Genomic DNA, 21,139 nt, shown 5'->3' on the forward strand with positions numbered 1-21,139 from the left:
TGAATCCCTATTACTCTGTGATTCATTGATTTATCAAAATGGCAAACATGGCAAACAGATCCTCCCATTGCAGAGGTCGTGGAGCTACATTGGCTTGCTCTCATTGCAACAAGCAAGACCACACAGAAGATGTATGCTATAAGAAGCATGGGTACTCCTCCCACTTCTACCAATGGCAGCAATATAACACAACCATCAATCACGTGATCACTGAGGGGCATGATGATATACTCAGTGACAAACAATTCCAGCTCAATTGTCTCCAAGAGAACATTGGAATATCAAGATCTGGATTCACTCCAGAGCAAAGATTTGCCTTGTTAGAGTTGATCAAAGACAAAAGTGCGCAGCAACAACCTCATAATGCAAATCAAATTTTGACTAATTCCATTCCCACTTCCACTCCAGGTAAAACCATTGCATTACATTTTAATGCGAGAATTATGAGCATTATCACTCCAAAATCTGCACTATGGATCATTGATTCTGGTGCAACAGATCATGTGACTTTTGACTTAAAAGATTTTGCAAGTTTTCAAAATATTGATCCAATCAATGTGATATTGCCAAATGGAACCAAAACTGTTAGCACCATCATTGGCACAATCACATTCTCTAAAAATTTTTTTCTCAAAAATGTTTTATACATTCCTTCTTTTGATTTTAAATTGATATCTGTGTCAAAGTTAACCTCAAACTTACATTGTCAATTGTTAATCAATGATAAGTGTTGTGAGATACAAGATAGATCCACATCAAAAATGATTGGCATTGCTGAGTGTATAGAAGGGTTATATACAATGAGTAGAGAACCAGAATTCTCTCATTTTCCCCCTCTTCCAACAAAGCAAGCTTCATTGGCGGTAACTACTACTTCTACTCATCCCACCACACCTTCACATAGTGAGCACAACAATATTTGGCATCTTAGATTAGGACACATACCCATGCATAAATTGATTTTTCTGAAGAAGTATTATCCTTTTATAGATAGTATTGCTTCAAAATTTCCTTGTGATTCATGTCATTTTGCAAAACAAAAGAAATTATCTTTTAATCTTAGTACAACTAAAATAAAAGATTGTTTTGATTTAGTTCATATGGATATCTGGGGTCCTATTTCTGTCCCTTCCAATGAAGGACATAGGTATTTTTTGACTGTGGTGGATGGTAAGAGCAAATTCACTTGGATTTTTTTTATGAAAACCAAATCTGAAGCATCACAATTGGTTATTAATTTTGTGAATTTTGTCAGAGTACATTTTGAAAAACAAGTTAAGTGTATAAGGACCGACAATGGGCCAGAATTCACTCTAAAATCTTTTTTTGCATCAACTGGAATTTTACACCAAACTTCTTGTGTAGAAACACCAGAGCAAAACGGGATTGTAGAGAGAAAACACCAGCATATTTTAGGTGTTGCTAGAGCACTGCTATTTCAATCAGGAATTCCACATTGTTTTTGGCAATATGCAGTTGCTCACGCCATTCACCTAATTAATAGGCTGCCCAGCACTAACCTGAATAATGCTAGTCCTTATAAGCTTTTGTATGGCAACTTACCTGACCTTTCATATTTAAGAGTATTTGGTTCTCTTGCATATGCCTCCACATTAACAAATTCAAGAACAAAATTAGACCCAAGAGCCAGAAAAACAGCTTTTCTTGGTTTTAAATTAGGAACAAAGGGTTTTCGACTTATTGATTTAAAATCAAAGGAAATTTTCATATCCAGAAATGTAATTTTTTATGAAACTCATTTTCCATTTTTACATTCCACTAGCACTGACATTTCTGTAGTGCCCATTCGTACTCCACAATGCATTGATCTTTTTCAATATGATACACCATCCACACATCATTTGCAATCACCCACACATACCACACTCATAGATTCAAATGAACATTTCTCAAGCTCAATGCACTCACCAATTTCCTCACACACCATTGCACCCATTACCACACCACACACTAATAATGCACCTGCATCACAACACTCTGACATTACACATGACTGCATTACTAGAAAGTCTGAAAGAGTCAAGAAACCGCCTGCTTATTTGAAGGACTATCATTGTATGACAACCCACACAGCTCACTCTAGCAATGTTTCCAACTCTAACTCTTTATATCCTATCTCACAACACTTGTCATATGATAAACTAACCCCGAAATATAAGTCACTTTCTCTAGCCATCACCTCAAATCAAGAACCTAGCACTTATGAGGAAGCGGCTGCACATGAATGTTGGAGAAAGGCAATACAAGATGAATTGACAGCTCTAGATCAGAACAGAACTTGGTGTCTCACTGAACTCCCAAAAGACAAGAAGGCTGTGGGTTGCAAATGGGTTTTTCGGGTAAAATTCAATCCCGATGGCACCATAGAAAGGCACAAAGCGAGGCTAGTTGCAAAAGGATTCACTCAAGTGCAAGGAGTAGATTATGGTGATACTTTTAGTCCAGTTGTCAAAATGACTACCCTACGAGTAATGTTAGCATTAGCAGCGGCAAAGAAATGGCATTTGAAACAGCTGGATGTCAACACTGCCTTCCTTCATGGAGATTTGGACAAAGAAGTTTATATGAAGATACCACCCGGTTTGGCTGTGTCACAACCAGGTTTGGTTTGTAAATTGCAAAAATCTCTATATGGGCTTAAGCAAGCAAGCAGGCAATGGAACATTAAGCTCACTCAGACTCTTGTGGATGCTGGTTATAAGCAGTTTTTTGATGATCATTCACTCTTCATTAAGAAACAATCTGAAAGCTTCACTGCCATTCTAGTATATGTTGATGACTTGGTTTTAACCGGGAATGACATTGGTGAAATCAATTCCATCAAGCAAGATTTGGATGACAAATTCAAAATAAAGGATCTTGGTGATCTCAAATACTTCTTGGGAATGGAAGTAGCACGCTCTAACTCTGGAATTCACATTTATCAGCGGAAGTACACCATGGACCTTCTTAGAGATTTTGGTTATCTAGATTGCAAGCCTCTCTCTACTCCATTTGATTATAGTCAGAAACTTTCAAAGGAATCAGGTACCATTTTAACAGACAACACTGTTTACAGACAGCTCATCGGCTGACTCCTTTACCTCACAAATACTAGACCCGATATCTCTTATGCTGTGGGACGTTTGAGCCAATTTTTGGACTGTGCAACAACTTCTCACCTACAGGCTGTTTTTCGTGTACTCCGATATTTAAAAGGCCGACCTGCAACTGGTCTCTTCTTCTCCTCTACTTCTAATCTGCATCTCACTGGATTTGCCGATGCTGACTGGGCTACCTGTGCCGATACTCGTCGCTCCGTTTCCGGTTATTGCTTCATGCTTGGGAACTCGCTCATTAGCTGGAAGAGTAAAAAGCAAACCACAGTTGCCAAGTCCTCTGTAGAAGCTGAATATAGGTCTCTTGCTATTGCCACTTGTGAAGCTAGTTGGTTATCTTTCTTAATGGATTTCATTGGCTTGCCGCTTTAAAAGTCTATCACTCTATTCTGTGACAACCAGTCAGCCATTCACATTGCCAATAATCCCATTTTTCATGAAAGAACTAAACACATTGAAGTGGACTGCCACATTGTTCGTGAAAAGTATTTGTCTGGTCTCATTCATCTTATGCCAGTTCGTTCCAAGGATCAACTTGCTGATTTTCTTACCAAAGCTCTGCCACCGGGTCCTTTTCTTGCCAATGTTTCCAAGCTAGGATTGTTAGATTTACACAATTCTAGCTTGCGGGAGGGTGTTACCTAGATTATTTCTTTATCAATAATAGGTTTACCATTGTAATTATTTTTTAGTGAGAGTACAAAAAAAAAAAGGTACATAGTATATAAGGTGTAATAACTCAACAAATATTTTCAAAGGGGGATTTTTCATTCTCTCCAACAATGAGAAGAACCTATCTCTCTCCCTCTCTTAATCCCTTCTGATTCATCAAACCATCAACATCACAGCTTGAATAGCTTAGGGCATGAGATTTTCTTCAGTAGATATGATAAACAAGCAAAAACCAAATGACTCTGAAAAAAATGACTGGTAAGAGAATTATTTATTTATGGATCATTGATAGTGGATCTTTCAACCACATGACTGAACCCTGCAAAATTTATGTGAAAATAAAACTATACGCGGGTGTCCAGTAGGTTTATCGGATGGAGAGCAGGTGATAGCGTGCAAGCAAGGAACAGTGATACTTGAAGGAGGACTTGAATTGAAAAATGTTTCTATGTACCTCAATTAAAATGCAACTTACTCTCAGTTTCTCAATTAACAGATGAAGAACACTGTCTAGTATAATTCACTGATAAATTTTGTGTCATACAGGACCGCACTTCGAAGACGTTGATTGGAGTGGGTGAATGGAATGATGGGCTCTATTGGTATTGGGGCACACAAGATTCAAGCTTGTCATACCACAACAGAGAATCAACCAGCACATTGGCATAAGAGACTAGGGCATCCATCATTTCAAATTGTGCAAATGCTCCGTAATGAAGTGGAAAATACACAACCAATGAGATTTGTAAAATTTGTGAAAAATCTAAGCAAACAAGAGATAAGTTTTCTTTGAGTGACTATCAAGCTTTCAATATTTTTTATTTAATCCATTGTGACTTGTGGGGACCCTATAGAACTCCCTCCTTGTGTGGTGCTTCGTATTTCTTAACTATTGTGGATGATTGTTCATGAGCGGTTTGGATATATTTGTTAAAAGAAAAGGCTGAGGTATCAATCACATTGAAAATTTTTTTCACTTTGGTTGAACGCCAATATAGCAAATATGTTAAAATGATGCGATCTGGTAATGGAACTGAATTCATGTGTTTAAAACAATACTTCCTACAACAAGGCATTGTTCACCAATCGTCATGTGTTAATACACCGCAACAAAATGGACGAGTAGAGCGCAAACATCGACATATTCTCAATGTTGCTAGATCATTACATTTTCAAGGCAATTTTTCTATCCAGATTTGGGGAGAATGTGTCTTATTGTCTTAACTGCTGGCTATTTAATTAATCATACGTCATCCTCAATACTGAAGGGCAAGACTCCGTATGAGGTTTTCCATGGAACAATTCCAAGTTATGAGCACTTGCGGAATTTTTGGCTCTTTGTGTTATGCTCAAAATTAGAATAAGCAATGGTATAAATTTGCCATCTGTAGTCAAAAATGTGTGTTTGTCGGGTATCCTTTTGGGCAAAAAGGATGGAAACTATTTGACTTGGAAAAAGAAGTTTTCTTTGTTTCTCGTGACGTTCATTTTGTTGAATATGAGTTTCCTTTTAAAGCAGAGCAGGTTTTGGAACCAAGAATTGAAGATATTGGACCTCCTGTGATAGAAATAATTGTTGAAGAAGACACACACAACGAGACCAGTACTCCACACTTGAATGACTGTGCTAGGGACTTCTTTATTGAAGAACCTATTGACCAACAAGGGGGACATGAACTCAATGAAGAGATTGAAAAGTACATCGCTGACGATGCATTGGAACCAAGTGTAGAAGAAACAACGCCGATTTTTTATCTACCATTAGTCACGATGGACGTTCCACTTGGTCGGAGTCACCGCATGAAGACACTCTCAGTCAGGTTGTGCGATTTTGTCTCTGCTACTACGATACCAATAAGCCCTACCGACCAACCTCCTTCGCCATCAAAATACTCAGGTGTGTCCTATCCTATACAAAATTTTGTGAATTATAATTCCTTTTCCAAACAACACCGCAGTTTTCTTGCCTCTCTCCAGACAGAACATGAGCCTTTATTTTTCTCTCAAGCAGTTAGAGATGAGTGTTGGCGCAAAGCGATGTCCTAAAAAATTCGTGCACTTCAACTCAACGACACTTGGAAGCTCACAACCCTTCCTCCAGGAAAGAAAGCACATGGGTGTAAGTGGGTCTATAAAATTAAATACAACTCTGACGGGACAATAGAGAGGTTCAAAGCAAGACTGGTAATTTTGAAAAATAATCAAGTGAAAGGCTTGGATTACAATGAAACATTTTCTCTAGTGGTAAAGATGGTAATAATTCGCACAACACTCGTAGTGGCAGCAGCCCAGAATTGGAAACTCCACCAAATGGATGTCTACAATGTATCTCTTCATGGAGAACTTGATGACGACATTTACATGAAACTTTCCCTGATTTTCAAGTGTCTCAACAAGGACTGGTTTGTAAACTTCAGAAATCTCTCTATGGACTGCAACAAGCTCCACGATGCTGGTTTGCAAAACTTTCATCAAGAAATTTCCAAAGGACCATTCTTTGTTTAGCCTTCGCCACAATAGCATGCAATTGATATTTGATAGTTTTGGTATACGTTGATGACCTTGTAATTGCAGGAAATGATGGTGCTGCAATTCAACGTTTCACAGAGTATTTACACACATGTTTTTACGTGAAAGATTTAGGCCGGCTGAAATACTTCTTGGAAGACTCAGAAACAACAGACAATGTCTGCCTTCTCTGCTGAGGTCTTTCAATGGCTCAGACAACAAAAGAATTGAAGTGGATTAAAGATATACTCTCTTTTATATACGTGTCTCATCCCCATTCGTCTCTATTGCGACAGTCAAGCAGCTCTTCACATTGCTAGAAATCTAGTTTTTCATGTACGCACAAAGCACAGAAGTATATTGTCATCTTGTTCATGATGAGATCATGCACCAACACCTCCTTCCATCTTATGTTCCCATTCAAACTCAGTTGGCCGACGTTTTTACTAAAGCTTTTGGTGCCAACAAGTTTGAGGCAATATTAGTCAAGTTGGGCATTAAAGACTTGCATGCTCCAACTTGAGGGGGGTATTAATAGATAATTTAGATATACATAGAAATATTATATTAATAATATTTTTATAATTTAAGTATAAATACGGTATTCTAAGAGTACTCTCATGTATATCATTACTAGGATAAAAAATTATGCATTCTAATTTGTTAGGATCATAAATTATGCTTTTTAAGATAGGAAATATTTGACATAGTTTTATATCAAAAGTTGTCTATATATGTGTTCATGACTAATAGAAAAACAGGTTGAATTTTCTACATATCTCCTTCTAATTTGAAAGCTAGAAACTCTAATGGATCGCATTTTATTATTCTTAATGAGAAATATATTGAGCAAATCAATGAGGAGATTGTGCATGAGGGGCTTTACGTAGAGGAATCCATGCAAAGTGGACTGGATGTTAGAATGGAGCAACAGGGGCCTTATACTTTAGCGCCATATAAAGCCCATAAAGAAAAAGAAGACCAATCCAATCTCTCCACAAGATTCTTAGACCGAGGATTGGAAAAATTTTTCCGAATAAGTAAGAAGGCTAGTAATAATAAGAATGGGCTTAATGGGTTAGGAAAAGTGAACAAAGATAAAATAAAGGCCAAGCTAGTTGAGAGTCATACTTTAGTGCCTTCTGACTTAACATCTGCTCCTCCTCTAACTAAGAAAGTGAGCTCGAAAAATCTAGAGAAAGAAGCCATGGAGTGTGAGAACCTTCACATGAATGAGTATTATGGAAAGGGAATAGTGGGAAGCTTTTGAAGTTGGAAAGATCATGAAAAAAGGCATGGCAAAGCAAATGGCGTCGTCCTCCTCCAACAATCTGAAACTTTTTCAACCGGCTATGACCACTAATGTGGAGGAGATGGCTGCAAATTGTCAAGAGAAGAACCCACCTGATCCCATGATTGAAGATTTAGGATCATCATAAAACGGTGAGGGTAACTCTAAGGAGCTCAGTTTGAGCTTGACCAATGGGGAGCTACACTCAACTTGATCTGCGTCTTTGGTGACATCTTTTTTCTGTTTCTTTTAATGATTTTTTTAATGTGGAATTGTTGTAGTGTTGGTGGAAGTTCTTTTACTACTTTAATTAGAGATATTAAAAGAGTATCATGTTAATTTTTTAGTTCTCCTTGAAATTCATATTAGTGGGGATAGAGGAACTAATATTAAAAATAAGTTGTCTTTTGACAGTTGTTTTGTAGAAAAAGTCAAAGAGTACTCTGGAGGTATTTAGTGTCTGTGGAATTCTGATGAATGGATAGTGGATATTTTGCAGAGTCATCAATAATTTGTGCATATGAGGATGCTAGGAAAGGACTTACAGCCATGGGTTTTTACTAGAGTGTATGGAAGTCTCCAGAGACTACATAGAAAAGAACTCTGGAAAAATCTAGGATAGTTGATTTCGCAAAATAGTCTCCATTGGTGCCTGGCTGGGAATTTCAATGTGCTGATGCATAATTTTAAAAGACAATGAGGAGCAACTACTCAATTTAATGGTGCGTGTGTTGAGTTTCAATAGTGTGTTTCTGAATGTGGACTTTTAGACTTGGGATACTCAGGATATCCCTTTACCTGGAAGAAAGGAAATTTGGTCGAAAGATTAGATCGTGGTCCGAGCAACATGGATTGGTAGATCAGATTTTCGAAAGCAAGGATAAAGCACGTACTTATGTTAAAATCTGATCATGTTCCTTTCTATCTTCAACTTTCTACTGCTCCCTTGTCTAACAGAGGGAGAAGACCATTTAGATTTTTAGTATCTTTGTTATCCCATCTAGACTTTAATAATATAGTTTCTAATAATTGGAAAATAGAAACTAATTGGTTCCGAGGTGTTGCAAACTTTCAAGATTCTCTTAGAGTATGAAATTCCACAGTACATGAGAATATCTTTTGAAGGAAAAGCAGAATTCTAAGAAGATTGCATGGCATCGTGAATAACTTGAGTGTGAATTACAACCCTTATTTAGAAGATTTCGAAGTTACTCTTTGGAAAGAATATGAAGGTCTCCTTTCCCAAGAAGAGATGTTAGAATTTCAAAAGTCTACATGCAAATAGATAGAGTACAGCGACAGAAATACTAAATATTTTCATGGTACCATTATGGTCAGAAGAAGGAGGAATAAGATTATTTCTTTGCAGGATGAAGGGGGTAATTGGATACATGATAGTCACATCCTTGAAGTAATGGCCACGACTTCCTATACTAATCTATATTGTAATGATCTCCCTAATGTTCCCTTTATGATTAATGGTGCTTTTTAGACATTAAGTGATAAAGATATGACTCTGATTGGCTGTAATGTCTCCTATAAGAAAATTAAAGATTCTCTTTTTAGCAAGGGTAGTTTAAAGGTATCTGAAAAAGATGGTATTTACTATTTAGGCAGGCTTTTACTAGAAAAAATAGGATTTTGTGGGACCTAATTTGTGTAGGATGATTGAGAAGATTTTCTTCCAGCATCGGGAAATCAGAGAGATAATGAGACATTTACTTATTACTAATCTAAATCAAATAAAGCTTATCAGCTTATGTAATGTCTCAAATACAAAGTGATCACCAAAATTCTGGCCCAAAGGCTATGGAGGGTTATGGAAAAGCTAGTGCAGCCAACCCAATATAATTTCATCCCAGGGAGACATAGTTTTGATAATATTATCCTCACCCAAGAAGTTATCCACTCTATGAAGATTAAAAAATGTCTAAAAGGATGGATGGCGATTAAAATCGATCTGAAAAAGACTTGTGAAGACACTCTGGTTGATATTGGGATGCCCCTTAGTTCATCTTGATGGTAACCAGTTCTATTTTTTCACGAGGATTAGGATTCTACGGAATGGGAAAACCTTGGACAAGTTCTCTTCTTCAAAAGGAATTTAGCAAGATGACTCTATTTCTCCTTATAATTTTGTTCATTGTATAGAAAGGCTCTCTCATCTCATTATTGTTGTTGAAGATCATGACATTTGGAAGCCTATCAAGCTGAACAAAGAGTGCCCTGAGTTTTCTCATCTACGTTTTGTTGATGATTTAATTCTCTTTGCGAAAGCAACTATAGACCAAGGTGAGGTTATTAATAAGGTACTTGAGGCCTCCTGCTATAGGTCGGGTAAAAAAGTTAGCAATGAAAAGACGCGTATCTTCTTTTTGAAGAATGTGGGTGATAATATGAGAAGTTAGATAAGTAGTATCCTTAAGTTCTCCAAAACTGATGACTTGGGAAAGTACCTTGGTATTCCTCTCCTCCACTGTAAGGTCTCAAAAAACACATATAATGACATTATTAACAAGATGAACTCTAGACTAAACAGTTGGAAAGATGATTCATTGTCTCCAGCAGAAAGAATTACACTGGTGAAATCTGTTCTCTCTTCTCTTCCAAGTTATACTATGCAAACTATTCTTTTACCAATTTTTACTAGTAACTTGGTTGATCGTAAATGTAGAATTTTTTTTAGAGAGAGACTGAACAATCTAGAAAAATCCATCTCATCAATTGGAGGGATCTTAGCAGACCAAAAACTTCGGGAGGGCTTGACATCCGCCATACTCGTGAAGTTAACCAAACCTTTATGATAAAGAGTGGTTGGGGCCTTGTGGAGAAAAAGGATGCTTTATGGGCAAGGGTGGTCTGGGCTAACTACGAATGTGTGAGCGATTTGCTGCCAAGAGTCGAAAGGAAAAATAATTTTTCGAATCTTTGGAAAGGGATATGTTCGGCTTGGAAGGGGGTCGATGAGAACCATATCTGGTGCATTGGTGATGGTGCTAACATTAAGTTCTGGAATCATAATTGGGTGCCCAATCTCCGATCTTTAACCCAATATTTGGAACAGGTGATAACAGAGTCCGTATCAAGTTTGTGTCTAATTGGCTTTCTTTCTGTTTCAGGTGAGTGGGACGAGAGTAAGCTCAGGGAGTGACTCCTTGATTACATTGTGAGAAAAATTCAAGCACTATCGCCTTTGTCTCCATGAAAGTGTCCATATTCTATTGCTTGGGCGCTAACATCTGATGGGACGTTTAGCTCAAATTGGCCTACAACTTTTTCAATAAAATTCTCGTAGATTCATATCAGACTTTCAAGGTAGTTTGGAAGTGGTACAGTCTGGAAAGATTTCGTTCCTTCATGTGGCTAGTTGCTAACAATGCAATCCTAACGAATGTAAAAAAAGGAAAAGATACTTAGCAACGGATGCCAACTACCCCAGATGTAACCGTCAAGAAGAGAACTCCTTGCATGTTCTCAAATATTGTTTCTATGCCAAGTCTGTGTGGAGTCTCTTGAAACCTCATGAGGCTATGTTCAAATTCTCTAATCTCAGCCTCAAGGATTGGTTCACTAGGAATGTATTAGTAAGAAGTGACTAGGCTTGTAAGTTTTGAGTTACTAGTTATTCTCTTTGGTTTTATCGTAACTCTTTTATCTTCGAAGGGAAAAGGGTGAAGCCGAGTGTTGCGACGAGTTTAATTTGAGCACGGAGTGATAAAATTCTGTACAGCATGAAGTTTCGGTCCTCCTTGTATCGTACTAGGAAGGATACTAATAAGCTAATTCGGTGGCTGCCCCTAGGGCACTACACCAAGTTAAACGTATATGGATCATTCTTCTCGGAGAACAAAAATGCAGCTTGTAGAGGTATTTTTAGAAATCATTTGGGTAGGTGTGTATTGGGTTTTTCTTGTAAGCTAGGAAGGTTTTTGATTACTCATGTAAAATTGTGAGAGATTGCTAAAGGGCTTAGTATTGTTGTTGCTCCCAACTTCTAATACCTCATCATTGAGTTGGACTCATAGTCAGCTATAAATTTTATCAATAAAGGCTGCTTAAATTTGCATCCTTTTAAACTTTTGCTGGAAGACATTAAGATCTTGGTGAGTATGTTACATCATGTAGGTTAGAAACATACCTTGAGAGAAGCTAATACTGGCATAGATCTTTTGCTAAGAAAGGGCAGGATCTTCTCATGGAAACTCACATTTTTTAAAAGACCCTGCCAGATACTCTTCAGGTTCTATCATCCGATATGAGTAGAAGTTTTAGAGTTTATAGGTTCTTAGGATGCGTTTGATCTGCATTTTTATTTTTTGTTTTCATTTTTAGTGTATTTTATTTTTTAAATTTTGTGAAGAAAAAAGTAAAAACAATAAAATCATGTTTCTTATTTTTACCTCTTTTTTTCACTTTTTTCTTTACAAAATAAAAAAATACTGAAAATAAAAACAGAAAATAAAAACACCCTTAATTTTTCTTGTTTGGGTTTCTAAATCTCTTTTTCCTCAACAAAAAAGCACTAAACATTACTTTTGGGCTTGGAAGTTTGTGCTCTAACTCGGTTAGAAAGAAAAAACAGGTCCATGAAAAAAGCCCAAATAGCGCCCACTAGCGGTTGCCGCGATTTTCTAAACCCTACGGGAAAACCAGTACCGCAATTGGCTGCCTTGTGTTGTGCGCGAGCCAGACTCGGTAGCAGTTACTCGCCTACTCTTACTCGAACGCAGAAGAAGCAGCAGCAAAGACCGTTATGGGAGGCGGCGGGAGAGGAGGCAGGTCTCGCACTCAGAGAAAACACTTCCGTCAGAGCAGAGACAATGTCTGGAAGCGTTCCAAGTCCGATCCAAACGCCAACAGCAGCGCTCCCTCCAACGACCCTAACGATCCCAATCCCAATCCCAATCCTACGTGGACTCCGTTCGCCACTGAAAACGCGTCCTTCGATGCCTACTACAAGGGCCAATGCATAGTCGAAACCACCGAGTGGGATCAGTTCGTCTCTGTTCTTAGAACTCCCTTGCCCGCTACCTTCCGAATCAATTCCAGGTAAATAACACTCAAACTCTCTCTCTTCTCATTTCCAATCCCGGCTCTCCAAAACTTCTTGAAATGGGAATTGCTATGTTTTTCTGATTACAGTAGCCAGTTCTCCGACGACATTCGCTCGCAACTCGAGAATGACTTCGTCCATTCTCTTCGCGATGAGGTACGCTACATGCAATATCCGCTGCTATTGTTCTATCCATTGCGTCGTTGTTCTTTCTTTCTTTTTTTTCTTAATCGTTTTTGGTTGTGGCTTGTGTTGTTTCTAGGTTGCCGAAGGGGTTGAGAGTGAGACTGAGGCTATTAGACCTTTGCCTTGGTATCCTGGAAACTTTGCTTGGCATTCCAATTTTTCTAGGATGCAGCTCAGGAAGAATCAAACACTTGAGCGGTATGTCGATTGTGTTCATCTACGACTTGTATCTGAATCTGAGGGTTTTGTATTAGTAGAATCTAGTCAGTATTTAGTTGTCGTTGATTATTCATTTACGATCTTGCAGCTTCCACGAATTCTTAAAGCTAGAAAATGAAATTGGAAACATTACAAGACAAGAAGCTGTTAGTATGGTAGGTCATTTCAAAAACTATTTTGATCTTTTCTTTTATTTTTGGAGTTCTGAATGGTTTAACTACTGTCATACTAATGCTTTTTTTGCAATACAGGTGCCTCCCCTCTTCTTGGATGTGCACCCTGATCATTTTGTTCTTGACAGTAAGCAACTTCTAGGATACCAAGTACTCTTTGTTGTTTTTACCATCACTATTTTTATTTACATAATATGGACTGAAACTTTTGATTGTTATAATCTATCTCCTTGCTTTTGTTCAGTGTGTGCTGCACCAGGTTCAAAAACTTTCCAATTGCTCGAGATTATTCATCAGTCAACTAAAGTAGGATCACTACCTGCCGGAGTGGTATGTGTTCTTTTTAGTTAAATGCTTCTTTGTTGTTAATTCATTGTTTTTACTTTTCATTATCATTGGTAGTTAATGATTAACAACATCTTATTTGATTTGCTAGACTTATATGATTTGATCTGTCCTGATTGGGCAAATGGCATATGCATAATTTGTTTTTGTGTCTTTCTTAATTAGGTTATAGCAAATGATCTTGATGTCCAAAGATGTAATCTTCTTATACACCAAACGAAACGCATGTGCACAGCCAACCTTATTGTCACTAATCATGAAGCCCAGAACTTTCCAGGATGCCGTTTAAATAGAAACCATGAAGTGATGGAGCCAGATCAGCATATAGGCCAATTATTGTTTGATCGTGTTCTGTGTGATGTCCCATGCAGTGGGGATGGTACCCTTCGTAAAGCACCTGATCTCTGGAGGAAATGGTAATTTTCATTCCTCTGTCAGCTCAACTTTCTTTTAACTGCTGTATTATTTTTGTAAGACATCCCCCCCCCCCCCCCCTTTCCCTCTTTTGCAGGAACACAGGGATGGGACATGGGCTTCACCCCCTACAAGTTATAATTGCTATGCGAGGTACTATTTGACTGTTTCCTTTAGCATGTGTATTTTAGAGGTTGCCATTGTCAGACTTGCATTGTGTTTTCTGATAATGTGCTGTTACCATCCCTACCTGCGTCTGTCATACATTTTAATTGAACTCAGCTAGACTTATCTGACATAGCTACTAGGATTATTTTCAACACTTTCATGGTGACTCGGGCTACTTTATTCCATTATAAATGGAACATTATGAGCGAGTGAAGCTACTGATGCTTTCTGATTAAGTTCTCCATAAAAGATTGTTTTGCTCTCCTTTCCACAGTCTCTGAAAGAGAACATTTTACTACTTTTTGGAGCAAGAAGGATCCAACCAGCAATGAATGAGTGTGTCCTGTGTGATGCATGTCTAGTCAAGTTCCTTTTTCGCTTTTTGACCTGAACATGAACGTTATACTTTAGGCTAAGGAATGTTTGTAACCGCTTTGTCCTTCTGCTTTGTTTCTATTACTTTTTAAGACAGATTACTGGGAGTAAAAAACTACTAATGTTTACTGTATTAGCTGAATATAAAAAATGAACTAGGGTTTGTGAGATTTAGATTGGAAGAATACTTTGGCAGTCTCAGCAGCTATATTGATTTTGTCAGGTTTATCTTTGCTTAAAGTTGGTGGTAGAATGGTTTATTCAACTTGCTCAATGAATCCTATTGAGAATGAAGCTGTGGTTGCAGAGGTAACTACTATTGATCCTCTGTTCTTCTCTTCTTCTTCTTCGTCTTTCTTTTTTTTGTTTTTTCAATTTTTAAGTTGCAGTCGTACTATGTAATTTTTCAGATAGGTGGATGTGTATTCCATTGGCTTAATTATTTAATTAAATGCTAAATTTATGGACATCATAGATCAATTTTTATAGCATTTTCTCAACATTTGAAAATGTGATTTAAAGATCTATGAAAGCAAGTGCACTGCATCTAAAGGCTAAAGCTCTAAATATAAGTGGCAATTGCTAAATACCTAGGAAAGCAAGTGGCATGCTAGCTGTTACAAACACTTGGCCATTCCTTACTGTCAATTAATTTTATATGGTAAGTAGCTCCAGCTAATTCTTTTTCCGTTTCTATTGTATTTCAGGTCTTGCGGAGATGTGGTGGGTCTGTTAAACTTGTTGATGTATCTAGTGAGGTTCCCAAACTTATCCGTCGCCCTGGTCTCAAGACATGGAAGGTTTGTGTTTGCTGTGACATTTTTTTTTTTTGAGAAACTAGAGTTTTGGTATGCATGTAACACTAAGAAACAAATATTAAATCTACTAGTGCTGCTAATCCCCTAAGTTTTTGCAAGTATCTCACCTCTCTAGAGTCTAGATTGAGGAAGATAGACCCTCCTATGTCAAGTGATGTGACAACCTGAAGGGTTTTGAAGGAAAATTGTGGGTTTGGGTAAAAAATTTATGCAACCTCAACGTCTTTTCCAACTCATGAGACATCTTGGCTGAAATGTATGTTTCATCAACTACAGATGTTACTTCTTGCTGTTTGGTCTTGGAATGATAAGAAATGAGAATGAGGCTGTAGTGAATGCTTTATTTTTAAACATGAGTTGGATGTTGATCTGGTTATTTCCATATTCATGTGCATGGCAAAGAATAATGCTTCAAGCTTTCTGCACAGAAAATTTGTATCTTCATATAATTTGAACACTTGTGCTATTGGTTTCTGTATGTGAATTCAACTTGTGGCTTCAAAAATAGAATGGTTTGATCTTGATTTTCAATAGTTTGCATTTATAACGTTGTGAAGCCTTACCATTTTGGGAATGCAGGTATATGATAAGGGCACTTGGTTGGCGTCTTACAAAGATGTCCCTAAATATCGTAGGAGTATAGCTCTTGCTAGTATGTTTCCTTCTGGCAGCAGCTTTCATGAATCTGTTGACACTGATTGTAATGTTGAAATGGGATATGATGTTACTGATGGTGTTGGTGAAAATTCTGAAGATGGTGTTCAAGAAATGGTTAATTCTGTGGTGCCTGAATCTGCTGAGGTTTCTGATTTCCCTCTAGAGCATTGTATGAGGATAGTTCCTCATGATCAGAACACTGGAGCCTTCTTCATTGCTGTACTGCAAAAAGTTTCTCCTTTGCCAGGTAGATTGTGTGATACTCTCTCTCTCTCTCTCTCTCTCTCTCTCTCTCTCTCTCTCTCTCTCTCTCTCTCACACACACACACACACACACACACACACACACACACACACACACTCACACACTGTAAGAAGGTAATTGGCAGTGCTGGCTAACATGGAAATGACATGTTTTTCTGGTTGTCATTTCTGCCTCGTATTCATTTTCATCAACAAAGACTTTTGCTTACCACGATAGGTTTCTGATTGATTGTTTCTTTCTTGCAGCAATTCCGGAGAAAACCAAAAAACGAATTAGTAAGCCATGTGCGGAACCATTAAACACTCTTGAGGGTGAACGACTGTTGCAGGTTGATTCCTTAGAAAGTGCACAAGCTGTCCTTGAAACAGTTCCAGAAGAAAACGTAAATGGCCATGAACCCCCTGCAATAGATGTGGAAGTTAGCCCTGTCACATGTGAAGAAAAGAATTCCAAGGAAACACAGGAAGCCCATAATGTAGAGAACATGACCAAGGTTCCTGGAAAAAGAAAGCTGCAAATTCAAGGAAAATGGAGAGGTGTTGATCCTGTTGTCTTTTTCAAAAGTGAAGCAATTGTTAATAATATAAAGGATTTTTATGGGATCGATGAGCATTTTCCATTTGATGGTCATCTTGTTACAAGAAATGAAGATGCAAGTCACGTGAAAAGAATTTACTATGTCTCCAAGTCAGTCAAGGATGTTCTTGAGTTGAACTACTTAGTTGGGCAGCAGCTTAAAATAACTTCTGTCGGTCTGAAGATGTTTGTAAGTATATTTATTGTCAATCAAGAAATATTGGTGATGTTTTGCTGTTTATTATTATTTAATGTGGTTGATTTGCTTACCACCCATGCTCCAAATTTTAAATGCAACTAATGATAATGATATGATAATGATAATGATAATAATAATACATTTAAAATATGATAATGATAATGATAATGATAATAATAATACATTTAAAATATGATATTAGGGGGTGGCACCAATATGGTTACTTGGTTACGCCAAGCCAATCCCCATGTAGGAGTTTGTTCCACATCCAAATAGCATTGTGAACCCATCCCTTGTAGTTAGAAATATTTATTGCTTAGAAAGGAACTAACTTCTTTAATAAGTGAAAAGAAAAAGAATTATTTCTTTGGAATAATTGATATATACCTGCCCTCATCATACAGGAAAGACAATCAGCACGACAAGGTAGCTCTGCACCATGTTCTTTCCGGATATCATCTGAAGGACTGCCTCTCATTCTCCCACACATAACAAAACAGATTCTGCGTGCATCTCCTGTAGACTTCAAGCATCTTCTTGAGAATAAAGATGTAAAATTTGAAGATTTTGCTGATGCCGAGTTTGGTAAAAAGGCTGCAAGCCTAATGCCAGGTTGTTGTGTACTAATTTTGGGTAAAGGTATTGTCACCATCCTCAGGCTTTTAGATAAGGTTAAAAACCCTTCGACATAGATGTTGATTTACTTTGATATTTTCCTCTTCTACAGGGAACGAGGTTGGCACAGAGCCCATCCAAGTAGATGACTCAACAATTGCAATTGGATGCTGGAAGGGTAGGTCAAGATTGAATGTGATGGTTACCGCAATGGACTGCCAAGAACTGCTTGAAAGGCTTGCAATACGGCTAGGTTCAGAAAATGGCTCGTCAGTGCATGTGGTCAAATCTTCCATTGATGGGGAAGGGGAGTTGAATGGTAAGATTGATGGTGATGCTATTGCTGTTACTGAGGTTAAAAGTGACAGGTTGACGGATATTTATTACTAGGTTCGAACAGCAGTTATGGAATGTTTTCCGATCATCCACAAAACGTGAAAGATGATTTAGCTGTTTATTTTAGTTAGCCTTTGTACTTTCAAACAAATCCACAATCTTCAATTCACATTTGTATCAGTATAATCTATAGCTTTTAAGGATTACAGTTATAGGAAACTTTGTTGTTAACGCATCGAGATTATTAGTTAGATGGATCTCTCTCTCATTTTTTTTCTCAATCGATTGGTACATATATATTTGCCCATATAGCAAATCTTGTTTAATCCTGGAAGGAAGGCCCATGTCAAGTCTTATATGCTCGTAATGCTGGTCTTGTAAATTTTATATTTATAAAGAAAAATGTTAAAAAATAATCAAAATTTATTGTCTTTGATGATTAGTTAGTTATTTACGTTTAAAAATAAGATAAAATATATTATTGAATTATTAAATTAAAAAAATTGAATTAATAATTAGATAAAATAATAAATTCTGATGCTCATTTGGTTTTTTTTTTTTTTTATAAAAAGGTTCATCAATTTCATAAGTGAAGGGCTTATATAGGCACAATTGAGCACCGAGCCATCAAATTTCAGTATTTCACATGCGCTGACGTTTCGAGCCCCCAACAATTAATTAATTGAATATCATGGGATATTTTGCCCAGCAATTTGAATCTACCTATAGTTTTACTGAAACCCATGCAAATTAAATTGAATAATTTTACAATAGTAAATGTGCCAAACCTTTAAAAATTGGTAATAAGATCATCAAACCACGAAATCTGCTAAATTCAAACACTAAAACTCAGGAAGACTGACAACACATGGTCTTTTTAGCTGGGATTTCCTGTGCAGGGCCAGGAATAATAATCTTCTTGCCAGCCAAAGATGCGGGGTTCCCATTTCCTTGACTTTCGTCCGCAGCTAGGGTCTTCTTGTTGACAATGTTGTAGATTTCTGTCAGGACAGTCATGAAGGCTGTTTCAACATTTGTTGATTCCAGAGCCGAGGTCTCCAAGAAAAACAAGCCTTCTTTCTCGGCAAATTCTTTTGCATCTTCGGTGGGGACATCCCGCTGACTCTGAAGATCACTTTTGTTTCCTATAAGAATGATGACTATATTCTTGTCGGCATGGTTGCGCAGTTCTTCCAGCCACCGGGGGATGTGTTCAAAGGTCTGACGTTTGGTTATGTCATAAACCAACATTGCCCCAACAGCACCCCTGTAGTATGCACTTGTAACAGCTCTGTATCTGCACGATTAAATAATGAAATATCAGGGCAAGCTGCAATCTAGCATTTAACTTACCGCTTACCCTAAATGAAAAATAAGAAAATTTCAATTGATGATGTCCAGAAAAGAATAAGATTCTATGTTTGTGACCACCTAAAGAACCCGTGTGGCCTTAGATCACAGCAAAACCCATGTGATTAATGATCCAAAAACCATGTAACGATGCTATATGAAATATCAACTTGAATACCCTCCCAAAAGATTGCCAAAACTATGCATGCGTGTTATGTTCCTAAATCTGTGCTAGAAACACAAGGGTATTCAACATGTCCCGGTGAGTAGCCCTAGTACCTTCTAGTTCTCCAACAGAAGGTTTAGAATTCCTAAATGTATAACTGGCAAACCTTGAATTTTTCAAATCTCATCAAAGTGTCACAATCACAACCCAAGAGGGAAAATGCAAGTAACAGAGTATATTTAATAATCACCAAAACACAGCCATGTTGTCCTCCACATAAATGCAGACATAAACAATCAACCATGACCTCGGTAATCTCCGGAGAATCTGCCTAGTAGGTTGGCTTTACTATCTGCAATAACCAAACTCGTCCCCTTTTTTCTTCCCAGTGATTCCTTTTGGCGCATTATTCGATAATCACCAATCAGCTAAACCACCAACGCTAACATATACTTAACTATAGGAAGTTAGGAACATCGTGAGATGAAGATTCTCGGGTAACCGATAAAGGATAAACAGTAACACCAAAAACACTGGACATCAATGGCATCAAGTTGAAATGCATAAAAACATTCAAAACCGCAATTCAAATTTCAAACACTAATAAGTAGCTAAGCTAAGGTTAACAACAATGATCAGAATCACCACATCATTGAGCTTCAATTTTGAAAACCTACAGTAGATCCAGCTCAGTAACCTTACTCAAACAACTCGATCCTTTGAAATAACGATCAGATCACGCATCAACGGCAGTCACAACAACTATTTCTCAAGGAAAAAATAACAGATTCAACAGCATCAAAGCAACACCATATACGCAATCATACAGTTGAAAAAAAGTAGTTAGAGAAGCAAATATTACCGTTCTTGACCAGCAGTGTCCCAGATCTGAGCCTTGACGCTCTTATGATCGATGACGAGAGTTCGCGTCTGGAATTCAACTCCGATGGTGGACTTGGAGTCCAAGCTGAACTCGTTCCTCGCGAACCGTGCAAGTATCTGCGATTTTCCAACCGCTGAGTCACCAATCAGCACCACCTTGAACACATAGTCTATTTTCTGGTTTCCATCTCCATAACCACCACCTCCACCACTCGCCATTTTCAACAAACTTTCTCACACAGAGATCAAGATATTTCTCTCTGCTTTCTTTGCCTCTTCTTCTACTGTAGTGTATCTTAGTTCTTATAATCACTGTCTCTTTCTTTCTACTTCAAAAATTATAGCAACAAATGGATTTATATTATATTTATATGTGCTCAATAATCGGATGGATCTCTTGAAAGGTGAGACTCTTTTTTCGTTTTTGGCCTTTTCTTTCATAAAATCAAACCCGATTTTTTTTCCCTATGTCCTTTTTAAGTTTTAAGAACAAGCAAACATCTAAAATAACGGTGAAATTTTATCTTTAATATATGGGTTAAGATTTAAGAAACTTAACGACTTGTCCTAAGAATGTTTATGATTAAAAAGGATGGTGAATTAAATTTAAATTATTATACGAAGATATTCGAGCAAACATCTTTATACTCTGTCAATCTAATTACTGGAATTTTATAATGATAGTTTAATAGTCTAAATAATTGCGAAGGGGATTATTACTGTGGGGAAAGGAACACAAGACATGCGCACGA

General features: G+C 37.5%; 2 protein-coding genes across 2 annotated transcripts; one reads left to right on the forward strand and one right to left on the reverse strand.

Annotated features, from left to right (window-relative positions):
* Window positions 1-12,239: 12,239 nt before the first annotated feature.
* Window positions 12,240-18,270, forward strand: LOC130968588 (uncharacterized). Its single transcript, XM_057893939.1, has 14 exons — window positions 12,240-12,639; window positions 12,733-12,799; window positions 12,906-13,027; window positions 13,137-13,203; window positions 13,300-13,348; window positions 13,466-13,551; window positions 13,732-13,982; window positions 14,078-14,133; window positions 14,747-14,832; window positions 15,231-15,323; window positions 15,921-16,245; window positions 16,509-17,029; window positions 17,443-17,677; window positions 17,766-18,270. The coding sequence occupies exons 1-14, from the start codon at window positions 12,344-12,346 to the stop codon at window positions 18,041-18,043; spliced, it is 2,532 nt and encodes an 843-aa protein (XP_057749922.1). The 5' UTR covers window positions 12,240-12,343; the 3' UTR covers window positions 18,044-18,270.
* Window positions 18,271-18,671: 401 nt separating this feature from the next.
* Window positions 18,672-20,876, reverse strand: LOC130968403 (ras-related protein Rab11A). The gene is made up of 2 exons (XM_057893655.1): window positions 20,368-20,876; window positions 18,672-19,286 (listed from the first exon to the last, which is right to left on the reverse strand). Exons 1-2 carry the CDS (start codon window positions 20,604-20,606, stop codon window positions 18,839-18,841), a joined length of 687 nt encoding a protein of 228 aa, XP_057749638.1. The 5' UTR covers window positions 20,607-20,876; the 3' UTR covers window positions 18,672-18,838.
* Between the last annotated feature and the right edge of the window lie 263 nt (window positions 20,877-21,139).

Source organism: Arachis stenosperma, chromosome 3 (genome assembly GCF_014773155.1).
Source record: "Arachis stenosperma cultivar V10309 chromosome 3, arast.V10309.gnm1.PFL2, whole genome shotgun sequence".
Taxonomy (NCBI): Eukaryota; Viridiplantae; Streptophyta; class Magnoliopsida; order Fabales; family Fabaceae; genus Arachis; species Arachis stenosperma.

Bases quoted from the DNA above. Each gene is read 5' to 3' on its own strand.
- LOC130968588 (XM_057893939.1), top strand. From the start codon at position 12,344: ATGGGAGGCGGCGGGAGAGGAGGCAGGTCTCGCACTCAGAGAAAACAC. The intron at 15,324-15,920 runs GTTTGTGTTTGC...TTGGGAATGCAG, and splicing joins CTGGTCTCAAGACATGGAAG to GTATATGATAAGGGCACTTG. The intron at 16,246-16,508 runs GTAGATTGTGTG...TCTTTCTTGCAG, and splicing joins AAAAGTTTCTCCTTTGCCAG to CAATTCCGGAGAAAACCAAA.
- LOC130968403 (XM_057893655.1), bottom strand. From the start codon at position 20,606: ATGGCGAGTGGTGGAGGTGGTGGTTATGGAGATGGAAACCAGAAAATA. The intron at 19,287-20,367 runs GTAATATTTGCT...TTAATCGTGCAG, and splicing joins GACACTGCTGGTCAAGAACG to ATACAGAGCTGTTACAAGTG.